A 15,436-nucleotide genomic window follows, 5' to 3' on the forward strand; every position below is an offset into this window, starting at 1 on the left:
CCATCACTCCATGCAGGCTGCATTCCAGCCATATCAGACTGTCTCCTGACCGTGTACCTCAAGCACACCGGGTAGGTTTTCACTTCCGTGCCTTTGTACAGCCAGGAATGTCCGCATATGCATCCATCTCTTTTCACAAGCCTCCTCCTTCTGTAAGAATTTAGCTGCAAGTCCACAGTCTCTGATGATTTTGACTGGCATTGCCTGACACACAATATTTGCTCAAAAAGGGCATGCCTAAATAAATAAATAAATAAATAAACAAGGCCATTTACCAAGGAAAGTTTAATATCCTAAATGCATAAGGAGCAGTAAATATCAGGAAAGATGGTTCATTATAACAGTGATTAGGGAAATGGAGTTGAAAATAACAAAGAGTACTATTTCACAGCCATCAACTAGCAAGACTTATTTTAGAATTCTCTAAATACCAAACAAAGTTCTGGGTTTTTTGTTGTTGTTGTTATGAGTATGATGTATAAATGAGAATTTTCATCTACCGCTGGCGGCAATTTAAAAAGGTAGAAACAGAAAAGTTTAGGGGCACAATTTTATAATTTCAAACAGAGCTTATCGTATCCTAAGACTCAGACATTTCATGATTAGACACATAACACTTGGAAGTGTGTGTGTGGAGAGAGAGAAAGAGATATGTACAATTTCCATCAAGAAGAAATAAGATAGGCGCGCCTGGTGGCTCAGTCTGTTGGGCATCTGCCTTCGGCTCAGGTCATGATCTCAGGGTCCTGGGATGGAGTTCTGAGTCAGGATCCCTGCTCAGTGGGGAGTCTGCTTCTCCCTCTGCCTCTGCCCCACCCCCATCCCCTGCTTGGGCTCTCTCTGTCTCTCTCTCTCAAATAAATAAATAAAACTTTTAAAAAAAGAACAAATAAGATAAAAGTAGAGTATACAAGTGACTCCTATACTCTGGTACTGGCTCTCCTTCCCCACTCCACACATGGAAATGAAAAACAAGACAAATCTCCCTGGGTAATTGGCTCCTTTATCATCATGCAATACCTCTTTTTATCCCTGATAATTTTCCTTGCTCTGAAGTCCTCTTTGTTTGAAATTAATATGGCTATTTTAGCTTTCTTTTGACTATTGTTGGCATGATGCATCTTTCTCTAATCCATCACTTTTTTTAGGGGGGGAGAGGGGCAGAGGGAGAGGGAGAGAAAGAATCTCTTCATTTCTGTTACGGTTTTTCTTATTTCTATCACTTCCTTTTAAAAAAAGTTTTTATTCAAATTTCAGTTCGTTGGCATACAGTGGTATTTTAGTTCCAGGTGTACGCTATAGTGATTCCACACTTCCATACATCACCCAGTGCTCATCACAAGTGCACTCCTCAGTGCCCATCACCTATTTCACCCACCCCCCACCCACCTCCCCTCTGGTAACCATCTGTTTGTTCTTTATAATTAAGAGTCTGTTTCTTGGTTTGCCTCTCTCTCTCTCTTTTCCCTTTGTTAGTTTGTTTTGCTTCTTAAATTCCACATATGAGTGAAATCATATGGTATATTTCTTTCTCTGACTGACTTGTTTTGCTTAGCAGAATGTTCTCTAGCTCCATCCATGTCATTACAAATGGCAAGATCTCATTCTTTTTGATGGCTGAGTAATATACCATTGTATATATATACACCACATCTTCTTTATCCATTTCCATAGCTCGACTACTGTAGATAATGCTGTTATAAACATCGAGGTGCATGTATCCCTTTAGAATTAGTATTTTTGTATCCTTTGGGTAAATACCCAGTAGTGCAATTGCTGGATCACAAGGTAGTTCTATTTCTAACTTTTTGAGGGAACTCCATAGTGTTTTCCAGAGTGGCTGCTCCACTTTGCATTCCCACTAACAATGCAAGAGGGTTCCCCTTTCTCTACATCCTCACCAACACTTGTTGTTTCCTGTGTTGTTTCTAGCCATTCTGGCAGGTGCGAGGTGATATCTCATTGCAGTTTTGATTTGTACTTCCCTGATGATGAGTGATGTTGAGTACATTTTCATGTGTCTTTTGGTCATCTGGATGTCTTCTTTGGAAAATATCTATTCGTGTCTTCTGCCCATTTTTTCATCAGGTTATTTGTTTTTTGGTTATTGAGTTATATAAGTTCTTTATATCTTTTGGATACTAATCCTTTATGAGATATATCATTTACAAATATCTTCTCCCATTCATTGGTTGCCTTTTAGTTTTGTTGATTGTTTCCTACATTGTGCAGAAGTTTTTTTATTTTGATGTAGTCCCGGTAGTTTATTTTTACTTTTGTTTCCCTTGCCTCAGGAGACAAATCTAGAAAGAAGTTGCTATGGCAATGTCAAAACGTTACTGCCTGTGTTCTCCTCTAGGATTTTAATGGTTTCAGGTCTCACATTTAGGTCTTTAATCCATTTTGAATTTATTTTTGTATATGGTGTAAGAAAGTGGTCCAGTTTCATTCTTTTGCATGTTGCTGTCTAGTTTTCCCAACACCATTTGTTGAAGAGCCTGTCTTTCCCACTGGATATTCCTTTTTTAAAAAAAGATTTTATTTATTTATTTGAGAGAGAGAGAGAGAAAGAGGGAGGGCGTGAGTTGGGGGAAGGGCAAAGGGAGAGGGAGAAGGAGGCACTCTGCTGAGCAGGAGCCTGACACTGGGCTCCATCACAGGACCCCAGCCAGGATCATGATCTGAGCAGAAGACAGATGCTTAACCGACTGAGCCACCCAGATGCCCCTCCCATTAGATATTCTTTCCTGCTTTGTCAAAGATTAATTGACCTTAAAGTTGTGGGTTCACTTCTGGATTTTCTACTCTGTTCCATTCTATCATCTCCTTTCGATTCCTTCTTAGAGTTTTTTAATCTCTCTGTTTACATTACCCATCTGTCTTGCATGTTGTCCACTTTTTCCATTAGAGTCCTTAACATATTAATCATACTTATTTTAAATTCCCAATATGATAATTCCAACATCCCTGCTAAATCTGAGTCTGCTTCTGAAGCTTGCTCAGTCTTTTCAAACTGCGTTTCTATATTTTATTATGCCTTGTACTTTGTCGAAAGCTAGATATGATGTTCTGGATAAATGGAGCTGTGGGAAATAAGCCTTCAGTGAGAGGTTTTATGTTTATCTGGATAGGCATAGGCTGTGTTTACTGTTTGCTGTTCCTATAGTTTTCAGAGGCTGAAATTGCCAAAAACATCTTTGTTTTTGTCTCCCCTGTTGTACTTGGGCTTCCCTAGAGGCTTCTCTTAAATAAAATCTAAGACATGCAGTCCTTTCAGTTGTAGTCCTCTATAATTATACAAGAGCCTTATTGATGTAGTGGTAAGAGGTGGGGTGAGGCTAAGCATTCTATAGTTCTCTGATTTGGTCAGAGTTTAGTGAGGCTGTGATCCTGGGCTGTGACCTACACAAGGGCTTCTCAGTTTTTGCCTGTTAGGAGAGATGGGAAGGCCAGAGGTGGCTGGAGTTCAGTATTTTCCTTCCTTCCCATGAAAGGCTAGAGGGTATTTCCCGCCTGCATGTCAAATACTAAGGGGTGCTGGAGTTGGGTATTTCCTTTCCCTCAGGTCAGTTAAGTTCCAGTAAAACCACAACGGACTCTGGTAAAATAGTTTCCCTTGAGGGGAGCATTTGTTAAGAAGAATAGAGTGCTCTGAATACATTTCAAAGTGGCTCCTTTTCTCTTCCCCTGCCAGAAGTGTGAGGAGACTTTTCTCTCATCTTCACTGTGGGAACTTGGTAGATCATCTGTAGGTAAACTCATGAAAGTTTTGGGGGCCCTTCCTAAGTTTGGGCACTCCTTGGGTTGTTCATTCTCAGACTCGTCCACGCTAAGCTTCCGTCAATTTGTCGATTAAAATTTGTGCTTTCCTTTGTCAGTACTGGTTCTAGCAGTGGTTTTCTCCTGTGTTCTGCTCTGGTGAGCTCTGATCCTCTGTATCTGTCTGTATGTTTCTCCAAACTTTGGGGGGCAACAGTTTGTCTTGTGACCTCAATTGTCTGCTTGATCTAGGAAAAGTTGTTGATTTTCAGTTTGTTCAGCTCTTTTCTTGTTGTGAGAACCAAAACGACAACTTCCAAGCTCTTTATATGCCAGACTGGAACTCAAAGAATATGCATTTTGGCTTATGCTAATAAACCAAAAGGAGAGATCTTGACTGTTTTTAGAGTTTTAGAACAGATACAAATGCAGCCTTTGCAGGCAGGGTGCCATAAAATACCATTGTATGCCAACGAACTGAAATTTGAATAAAAACTTTTTTAAAAAGGAAGTGATAGAAATAAGAAAAACCATAACAGAAATGAAAATAAAAAAAATTAAAAATTAAAATATTGTGGGGACATGGTACAGGGTATCCCCACCTCCCAGAACCCCATACGTTATATAAGGTGGACTGGTCCAAGCATGCTTTGTGACTGTTACACACGTCACTCAAAGCAAACTCAGGGTCTCTTTTTCAAAATGGCTCCTGAAATGAGTTATTGAATTTTCCTCAGTCCTGCCCATGATTACAGGAGTTATCATGCTATTAAACTTCTGTTTTTTTTCTCTCCTACTAATCTGTCTTCAAAAAAAAAAAAAGAAAGAAAGAAACAAAATGGGTCCTGAAACAAAGTGAGTCATAGTCAGAGAAGTAATTGAGTAGATACTTTTGAGCTCTACTGAAGTTCAGAGAAGACAGGTATACTTTTCAAGGCTCCACAGCCTGGAAAGAGGCATTACAGGGATTGTGATACTGATTTTTCTCACCCTCTGCTACCACATTGCCTTCCCCACAGACAGTCACCTTCCAGGGCTGAGTCCAGTTTGTGTCAACTTATTTGATATGGAAACAGTGCTAGAATCTTGGTTTAAGAGGACAGGTACACCAAGTAGGCAGTTGTATGGATAACTTGGAGGCTGAACGCAGAGGTGTGAAAATGGAGTATTGATGCAGGTTGCCAGTGTCTGGCACATAGAGGTTGCTCATAAATAAGTAGTGAAGGATAAATGAATGCAATATTGATTTTGGAATGATCAGCCTCCGACATTGATCATACATCCTTCCAAACTTTTCCTAGTGTATGAGATGGAGGCTCATTTCATACTTCTTGTTTTAGAACCTGCTTTGTAAAAGTTAATTTTTAAAAATTTTGTTTTGCTTTGACAATGTAAACTATGGACTTTGCCTGATAATGGGTGTATCAGTGTAGGTTCATTGATTATAACAAATGTAGCACTCTGCGGCAGGATGTTGATAGTGGGGGAAGAGTGGGAGTATGGGAGCAAGCGGTATATGGGAAATCTCCGTACTTTCTGCTCATTTTTACCTTGAATCTAAAACTGTTCTACAAAATAAGGTCTACTTAAACTAATGTTTTTTGCTTTGATTTTCTCTCCTTGCTAAAAAGATACGCCGGAGAAAATTTAGAAAGTAGAGGTCTTTCACCATCTAGCGACAAGAACTGGAACTGCAACTTGAACCTCACAGTTATTAGAGGGGATGAGGGAGGACCAGGGGTTTCTTAAACCCACCAGATAGACCTTTCTAGATGTGAAACGTGACACAACACCCAGTGCTGTCACTGCTGTCTCTGAGCCTTGTGACAGCTTTCTGATCAGCAACATTTGGGATGATGCTATACATGATTTCTAATCTGCCTTTTTCCGCCCCAACTCACCATTAGTTGCAGAGGTATTTTCAGAATAAGTAAGTCTCTCTACAGCAATTCTGCAAATACATTTAAGAGCAGATTTCCACCGCCCATTTAAAAATATTATTTTTCTTATAATTACATAAGTGGTAAATCCTGGTTGTAGGCAAATTCAAACAACATGGAAAAATATAACTTCTATACTTCCCCACAGCCCTGGTGGTATCCATTTCTGTAGTTTGGTATATGTTTGGCCAGATACATTTAGGTGAATATTATATCAATATCAACATACCATCCGTTATTAACATAATATCACTTTATTAATATATAAGTGTTAATATTGATATAATTTATATTAATATATTAATACCAGTACTAATGTCTAAATTACACATTATTTGAACAGACATATTTTTATTTATTTATTTATTTTTAAAGATTTATTATTTATTTGAGAGAGAGAGACAGAGACAGAGAGAGTGCATGTGAGTGTGCACACACAAGTCGGGGGAGGGACACAGGGAGAGGAAGAGAATCTCAAGCGGACTCCCCGCTGAGTGAGGAGTCAGACTCATGACCCATGAGATCATGACCTGAGCTGAGGTCAAGAGGCAGATGCTCAACCGACTGAGCACCCAGGTGCCCCTATTTGAAGAGATTTAAAGCAGGGTCTTTTGTAGGAGAGCATCCTTCACAGCCAGCTCTTTGAAAATACTGAATGGAGAGTGTTTGCTCATTGTCCTGGCAATGCAGAAGAGTCAGAAAAACTAAAGGCTGAGCGTTCCTCAACTTCATCTGAACTGTTAAAACTTGAATCCTCTATTTTCATTACTAGGCCATCCTTTTGCATCATTAATATAAACCGGCTTATGTCTCTCCTTCCAATAAGTAGACAAACATACCAAACATCCTCTACAAATCAGTTCCACCAAGCTCCACCCTCTCTTCTTTCTTCTCATTTTCACAAGCAACAGACTTCTGAAAGGGAAGAATGTAGTCACTGTCTCTACTTCCCAATCTCCCTATCATTCCTCAACCCACCCTTGTTTACTGCCTCTCCTTTCTGCTGAATCTGCACTCGAGGAGGTTACCGATGGCAACAATGTTATAAAACCGAAAGGGGTTCCTTTCAGCCTTTATCTATAGTGTGAGCCCATATTTATTTTTTATCATTTCTGATGAAAACAGTAAATGCCCTTTGTTTTTATTGTTGTTGTTGAAAAAAATTGCACACTTACAGAAAAGTTGTGGGTATAAAACAAGGAATCCCCCTGCCCCCCACCTAGACCATATGAGAATAACCTGCCAACATTATGCTCCAAAGCTCCTAAATACTTTAGTGTGTATGTCTTACAGATAAGAATATTCTCCTAGATAACCATCAAAATCAGGAAATTATCATTAATAATATTTACCACAAGCTAATCTTCAGACCCTGTTGTCCTAATAAAATCCTCCGTAGCAAAAGGATCCAGGACAGAATCTTGTACTGTAGACAGTTGTCATGTCTCTTTCGTTCTCTATAGTCTAAAAAAATTCCTCAATTTGCCTTGACTTTAAGGACCTTGACATTTTTGAAGACTGTGGGCCAGTTATTTTGTAGCCTTCATCTTGATTTGGGTACATCTGATGTTTGCTACTGATTATATGTAGTGATATTATAGAAGTGATGCTGAGTTTTTCTCATTGCATCCCAGCGGGCAGGGCGTAATTTGGATTTTTCAATTAGTTAGATATTGTACTTCGATCATGCGATTAGTGTTGTCTCCCAACTTTGCTCACTGTAAAAATACTCTCTCTGCAATCAATAAGAATCTGATGCTACACAAATATCCTGTTCCTCATCAAGCTTTAAATTTATTTAAATTATTTATTTAAATTTATTTAATTCAATTTATTTATTTAAATTTATTTGTTAAATGTATTTATATCATGAACTCATGTTTTCTTGTGTAATTGAATTGGCTATAATATAGCCTACCGTTACGTGTTTTGATGCTCAAAATTGTTCCTCTTCAGGCTGATTTTTTGTGTGTGTGTCTTTGGATATCCTCTCAATCTTCTTTGAGCACTTCCTTATTATCTGGCACAAGATATCCCAGAGTCACTTTGTGTTTTCCCTGTCCCAGACCTGGAATTAAACATTTTTTCAAGAAGCCCTGGTTCCTTTTAGTGAGTGAAAGTATTTAGAGCAAGATAAGCACTAGGTGGGCCCAACTACTATTGGAGTGTTGCTGCTTCCAGGTTCTCTTAGTGGACAGAGCTAGGGAACACACACGCACACTCACACACACATTTTTTACATGTACATTTTTTCCAAGTCTCTTTAAACACCTTGGAAATTATTGGTTCTCACTCATAATTTCAATATCAATTCAACACTACTGGGTTCACTCCACTTTTCTCCATTTTCATAATTGTAACTCCCTTCCCAACAGTGAGGAAACTGGCTCCCATTTTCCTTAATACCTTTACTTGTCTGACCAATCCTTCTTTATGCAATCACAATCACCCGGAAGTAGATACTTTCTCATTGCAGGCACCATCCCTTCTCCTATCCTGAAGGCCTCCTCACCTATACCTTGAACAGACCACTGCTGCTGTCCCCCACACCATGAAGGCCCCCTCCTCAAATTTCCTGGGCTCTGACAATCCAGGCCAGCCTGCTGCCTGCATGAAGGCCCTCCTCCTTTCTCCACTTGGGCTCTGAGCAATGGTGACTGACCATTGCAGTTTTCCTGAAAATTATTTCTGTGTTAGCGCTGAAATCCTTACTGGCTGGGAAATCCCTCCTCAGAATGGGAAAAGTTATGTTTTTGGCAACGTGTGCAAAAGACAGAAATACAAAATCTTTAAGGTGGCAAAAAGATTAGGGGATGAAAGGAACATTGTTTTTAGTGTCAATGGATGAGGCATCGAGCATCCATCTTCCATAGACCCTGGGGCTAGTTTTTCTCTGCTGCTGATGTTAGAAATTGTATTTTGTGCTTCATGATAATGGATCATTTCGTGTTGCTGCACTCCAAGTGCTTAAGTGTGCATCGTAATAGTGAGTGAGAACATTGGTCTTTCACTTGGCTGGTAGATTAACCATTGTGCTTTTAATCAAAATAGTACTATTTTAATTGTTAACATTGTGAATATAGTGACCTTGTTTTCTAAGAATTCAGATAATGAAAATGGGAACAATTGAAATACCACAGGCAGCATGACCAAGACATCACTAAAAAAGAAGACTAAATGATTGCCATTTTAATGACAGATCAAAGAACATATAAAACTGGTCTAAGAAGGTAAACACTAAAACAGAACATCCTGCAAAATATGCAGAAAAGAATTTGGAATAGAGCATGGTGGAGAAGGTGATATGAAAGTACACACAGAGACTGAATCTCATAATTACAGAATGACACAGGGTTTTCTAAATCAATCTTTTTTTTTGCATTCCATTAAAAGACACCATACTCAGTCAGAAACAATGACGGCTGAATTAGCTGGGATATACCGAACAAGGGAAATTGCATTACCTTACAGATCTCTCAACAGCTCTAGGAAAGCAAGTAAAATTATATTTTATGATCTAGAGGATATAACTAAAATGTCCTGTGGATGAACAAAAGGGGAAATTTTGACAAATTTGATAACAAGTGTGAAGGGTTCTTATAGCGTGGAACCAATTCTGTTAGATCTTCCAAACAGTCATGCTTTCTACAGTTATTAAGTGATGCCTCAAATCCTGACCAAAAAAAAACAAACAAAATCTTAACTATAGAGAATACACTGATGGCAACCAGAGGGGAGAGGGAGGGGGAGTGGGTAAAATATGTGAAGGGGATTAAGGAGTGCACTTGTGGTGATGAGCACTGGGTGATGTATGGAAGTGTTGAATCACTATATTGTACACCTGAAACTAATATACCACTATGTTAAAAAATAAAATTAAATAAAAATTTAAAAAACCCCAGTTCCCTTAGTTCTTAGGTATTTTGGTTTGAAAAATGGAAATTCTACTAGCTTTTCTTATTTCTGTAAAGATTTAAATGTAACCACAGAAAAGATAGAGCAAAAGATTTTATACCTTCTCTAAATTCCAACTAGATTTTATTCACCTAGGTGCACTTTTGGAGATAGTACAAATGTAAATTTTGGTAAATTGAACGCAGTCTATAAACTTCCTACCAAACAAGAAGATCTTACCTGTTAAATATGGTGTACTAGTTGCACACGACCCTGGTACAAAGAGGTGTGATTTACTTACCTGTGGCATTGAGACTTTCATAATGAAAATTCTGATCATTTTTCAGTTTCCTCAAAGCAAACAGTGTTCTCAATGAGATTTTTGACTCTATGAAAATAGAAGGAGATAGCTTTCTTAGGCATGTACCTATGAGATAGCCATCACTGTTGCTGGCCATAGAAAATACATTAAAATATTGGCCAGACGTAAAATCATATTTTCAAAGTGTAATAGAAGAAGAGTGTTTTGGGGCACCTGAATGGCTCAGCTGGTTAAGCGTCTGCCTTTGGCTCAGGTCATGTTCCCAGGATCTGGGAATCCAGCCCCGGGCTCTCTGCTTGGCAGGGAGCCTGCTTCTCCCTCTCCCTCTGCCTGCCGCTCCCCCTGCTTGTGCTCTCTCTCTGTCAAATGAATAAATAAAAATCTTTAAATTAAAAAAAAGAAGAATGCCTTTCTGTAATTTGGAGATACATTGAAAATATGAATGGAGAAAAGGATTAGACTAAAAAGAAATTCACATGCTATTTCTCCAAAATCATTCTGATGATCTTGAAGAGACCATAAGGAGTGGAGAAAAGGATAAACTGACTGCACCTGAGTTGTTCAATGTTATGTGTGACTTTGTGACAATTCACGCAGAAGAAAAAAATTTTCTTTTGGAAATAAGACTTTCAGAACCACCCCCCTGGCCCCTCCCAGCAACACTGTGACCAGAAAAGATCATCAAGTTAAACAGAACTTACTCAGTTTTGTTACTAAAACTGTATTTATTTGGAATCCAACTTCAGTTCCACAAATTCAGATAATCCCTGTGCTTTAAAACCATTTTCCTGATAGGCATTACTTAGTGCTGGGCCTTGCAGATTTGATTTATTCTTCTCCTGGACAGAAGGCCTCTGCCAAAACCATGTTACATCAGATCACTGGTCAGACCAAGAAGCATCAGAACTTGATCCCCCCTCTTCGTAATTATTGGGGCAGGAGGTACTGGAGCATCTCTGTATGTCCTGTGCCTGGAGCTGTTCAATCCAGATGTCAGTTGGGATAGGGAGAATAACCCAGAACCCTGGAACAAACTGGGTCCCAGGGATCAGTACAAGTTCTACTCAGTGAATGTAGATTACAGCAAGGCGAAGAAAGAAGGTCCAGACTTTTAAACGAAATGTTTCACTATAAAGCTGCTTGGAACGAAGGTCTTCCAGAAGCCATATGTACAATTTTCCACTTATCCAGGAAATATTTCCCCTTTAAATGAACAAAATCATGTTGGTGTATTGTGTTGGGGTTTACCCTGATTAATAAATATCTGAAACATGAAAAAAAATAAAACCATTTTCCCTGAGAAAGATTTAACTTATGATGACAGTGAATATGATATGCAGTATTTAAAAATAATGGATATTTTAGAAATGGATAGCCTATATGAGTAATTTATGGATGAAAAGGACCTTATTGACAAACAGCGGGTCCCCCAAAACAATGTGATATAAAATGGATGGACATTTTTAGAGAGCTGGAAATAAATTCCTACAAGCCTAAAAACCCTGTGCTGCTAGTAAGTAAAATCCCCCAAATTAAATGATCAAATGATTTTTCAGGGAGAACATTTAGCTTGATGTTATAACATTGTACTGACATGAGGAGTTAGTCTAATGTGGCTTGATAAGAACAGAGCTGCAAGGCAAAGTGGATTTTATGTTTGACTTGTATTTAGCAAAAAAGGTTTTATTGAAATATAATTCTACATATCAAAATATTCTTTGTTGTGTGTAAACTTTATTAAAGTGTAAATAAACATCAGTGTTTTTTTCAGAATATTCAGAGTCATGCAACCATCACAACTATCTAGTTTTAGAACATTTGCATCACCCTACGTAGAAACCCTTTACCCATCCCTATCCCCCCTTCCCCCAGCCCACGGAAACCACTAACCCAATGTCTTTAGATAATTGCCTATTCTGGACATTTCATATAAACGGAATCATGCAATATGTGATCTTTTGTGACATGATTAATTCACTTAGCATGATGTTTACAATGTTCATCCTTGTTGTAGCATGTATCAGTTCTTTAATCCTTTTTATTGCCAATTAATACTCCATTGTGTGGCTATATCACATTTTATTTATCCACTCACTAGTTGATGGAAATTTGGTGGTTTCTACGTTTTGGCTATTATTAGTAATGCTACTTTAAATAAGTTTCAAATATTTAGTGCACTTGATCTTAGCCAAAAAGCTGAGAAGCGATTAAATATTTATTTTAAATATCCTGCTTAAGTATCCTATTTTGTGTTAACAAATGTTTCCATTTCTCTTAGGAGTAGAATTGCTGCACATATGGTAATTCTATGCTCAAGATTTTGAGGAGCTGCCAAACTGTTTTCCAAAGAGGCTGGACTTTTATTTTATGTTCCTGACAGCAGTGCGTGATCATGGATCCGATTTCTCCACACCCTCTTCAACACTTGTTATTGTCTGCTTTTCTGATTATAGACATGCCAGTGGAAATAAAGCGGTATCTCATTGTGGTTTTGTTTGCATTTCTGTCATAACTAATAATGTTGAGTATTATTTCATGTACTTGTTGGTAATTTGTATATCTTCTTTGGGGAGAGTGTCTATTCAAATCCTTTGACCACTTTTAAATTAGAATATTTGTCTTTTTATTGTTGAGAGCAAAAGGTCTTTATATATCCTGGATATAAGTCCAAGTCTCTTATAAGATATGTGGTTTGGAAATATTTTACCCATTCTGGGAGTTGGGTTTTCATTGTCTTGATGTCTTTTGCAACAGAAATTTTTTAATTTTGATGAAGTCCTCTTTAGCTATTTTTCTTTTGTCGTTTGTACTTTTGGTGTCATATTAAGAAAACATTGCCTAAAAACAAGGACGCAAAGATTTCTCTCATGTTTTCTTTGAAGAGTTTTATATTTTTAGCTTTATAAATTTAGGTCTATATTCAATTTTGAATTAATTTTTGCATATGGCTTCAGGTAGGAGTCCAACTGCATTCTTTTACCTATGGAGATCCAGTTATTTCAACATTATTTGTTGAAGAGACTTTCTTTTCCCCATTGTGTGGTCTTTAATCGTCTTCTAAGTTGATTGTATTCAGTTTTTCCACTACATAATATAAAAGAAGTGTGTCCTAGAGACTTCAGATCATTCAGACAAGTATTATGGAAAATGAACAGAAAGGACAAAAATATCTAACTGTATCATGGAACAGAAAGAACATGTCATTGTTACTTTTTAATTAAATATTGGTAATATCTGTTTAATTCATCTTATTAAATGCATGTTCTTATTTTCAAAAGTCTTACATTTATGTATTTTAATAGTACACCATAAAGAAGCACTTCTGGTAAGAAACCCTATTAGGGTAAGGACCTTTGAAAATCTACTCCTTTTATACAAACAATGAGAATGCTGACTGAAAAACTTACCAAAATCAATATTTCCAGAACTTTGGAAATTAACAAAAGTCTGTAACAATTCAAGGAGCCAAGAAAATCAGTCACATCTAAGTAAGAACTGTGAACTTTGTGGCATTTTATTTTGCTATTACTATTTGACCAGTCTTGCAGCTTCCTGAAAAATCAAGCTGCATTCAAAATGCTTGTCTTTATTGGACCTGACTTAGCTTGCTCAGTGAGAAAAACCTTATCCCCAGAGTATCTGTCAAATACATCCATGGTAATAGTGTAGTATCACAGCTTTCCAAGGAGGTGGTGCCTTTTAGGACAAACAGGAGTCTCCTTAAAAAAAACTTGAGAGGAAAATCATGTATTGTGGCATTTGTAGGGGGCTTTGACAAGCTCACACATATTCTAAAGGAACTAGAATGCCACGTATAGGTATAGGGCTGTGTAAATGCCCAAGACAGATCTGAGAAAGCTGTATTTTATTACCTCTGGCTGATCATGAGGTTTTGCGCAAACAGAAAGTGAAGGAAAAACTAGTTTAGCAAACTGCCTTCTGGAGGAGTGAAGGCATGCTTCATCACACACACACACACACACACACACACACACAGAGCGCCTTGGCAAAGACTGGGAGATTCACAGGCGTAAGCCATTTAAGGAAATCTCTGTCCAATCATTAGATGTCCATTAAGCTTACCTACCAAAGACTTTAGTGGTGGCACATGACAAAGAATACAGACATTAGAGAATTAGTTTGGAAAGTCATTCAAAAAACAAACTTTATCAATAGCAGTAGCAGCAACAATAAACAACTATTAACGACAACAAAAAGAAAACTCTGGGGAGGGGAGCAAATGTGATTTCCCAAGTTGCCACATTGTCAAAAACATTCAGTTTTCAAAAAAATTATGCAACATGAGACGAACAAGTTAAATATGATTTACACAGGAAAAAAAAAGCAATCAATAGAAACTATCCCAAATTAAACCCAGCCATTGGACTTACTAGGAAAAGACTTTAAATCAGCTATTATAAATGTGTTCAAAGAACTGAAGGAAAATATGTCTAAAGAACCAAAAGGAAATATGGAAACAATATCTTGTAAGATATAGAATATAAATAAAGAGATTGACATTTTAGAAAAACAACCAAATAGAAATTTTGAAGTTGAAAAACACAGTAACTTAAAGAAAAAATATGTTAGAGGAGTTCAGCTACAGAAATGAGCTGGCAGAAGAAAGAATCTGTTGAATTAAAGATAGGTTAATTGGGATTCTCCAGTGTGAGGAACATGAAGAAAAGAGGAATGATGAAAAAATCAACAGAGTCTCAAGACACTTATGGGACACAGTCAATTGTACCAACAGCTACATAATGAGCGTCCCAGAAGGAGAGAAGACAAAGGGGTAGAAAGAATAGTTAAGGAAATAATGGCTCCAAACTTCCTGAATTCGATGGAAACCATCAATATGAACATCCAAGAAGTTCACAAAATTCCAAGTAGGGTAAACCACCTAGATACGCACACCTAGATACATCATAGACACTTTCAAAAACCCAAAACAAAGAGAGAATCTTGAAAGTACCAAGAAGAAAGTGATGCATCACATAAGGTGATCCTTAATAAGAGTAACTGTTGACTTCTTATCAGAAAGCACGGAAGTCAGACATAGTATGACATAGTCAAAGTGCTGAAAGAAAGACTATGAACCAAGAATTTGATATCCAGGAAAACTGTCCTTCAAAAATAAAGAAGAAATCAAGGTATCCTTAGGTAAATACAAAAGGAGAGAATTCATTCCTAACAGACCTGCCCTGTGAGAAAACAAAGGAACTCCTTTGGGGTGAAATAAAAGAATACCACACAGTAACTAAAACCCACACACACACAAAATAAAGAGAACCAGTAAAGGTAACTGCATAGATAAATATGAAAGTATAAACGTATTTTTATTTATGACTCTTTTCTTCTCCTTTTTTTTTTTTAAAGATTTTATTTATTTATTCGACAGAGATAGAGACAGCCAGCGAGAGAGGGAACACAAGCAGGGGGAGTGGGAGAGGAAGAAGCAGGCTCACAGCGGAGGAGCCCGATGTGGGGCTCGATGTGGGGCTCGATGTGGGGCTCGATGTGG

The 15,436-nt window shown here is 37.7% G+C and overlaps 1 protein-coding gene and 1 pseudogene across 1 annotated transcript in view; one reads left to right on the plus strand and one right to left on the minus strand.

Annotated features, from left to right (window-relative positions):
• The first annotated feature begins 10,780 nt into the window (after window positions 1-10,780).
• LOC103674792 lies at window positions 10,781-11,030 on the plus strand (annotated as a pseudogene).
• A 1,785-nt stretch (window positions 11,031-12,815) lies between these two features.
• Window positions 12,816-15,436, minus strand: part of LOC103674892 (60S ribosomal protein L39-like) — a 3,091-nt gene continuing 470 nt past the window's right edge. Inside the window, exon 2 of the mRNA XM_008703896.1 lies at window positions 12,816-12,895. Within this exon, the coding sequence (XP_008702118.1) occupies window positions 12,816-12,895 (80 nt within the window). The remainder of the gene's footprint in view (window positions 12,896-15,436) is intronic.

Source organism: Ursus maritimus (genome assembly GCF_017311325.1).
Source record: "Ursus maritimus isolate PB19 chromosome X unlocalized genomic scaffold, ASM1731132v1 scaffold_X1, whole genome shotgun sequence".
Lineage (NCBI taxonomy): Eukaryota > Metazoa > Chordata > Mammalia > Carnivora > Ursidae > Ursus > Ursus maritimus.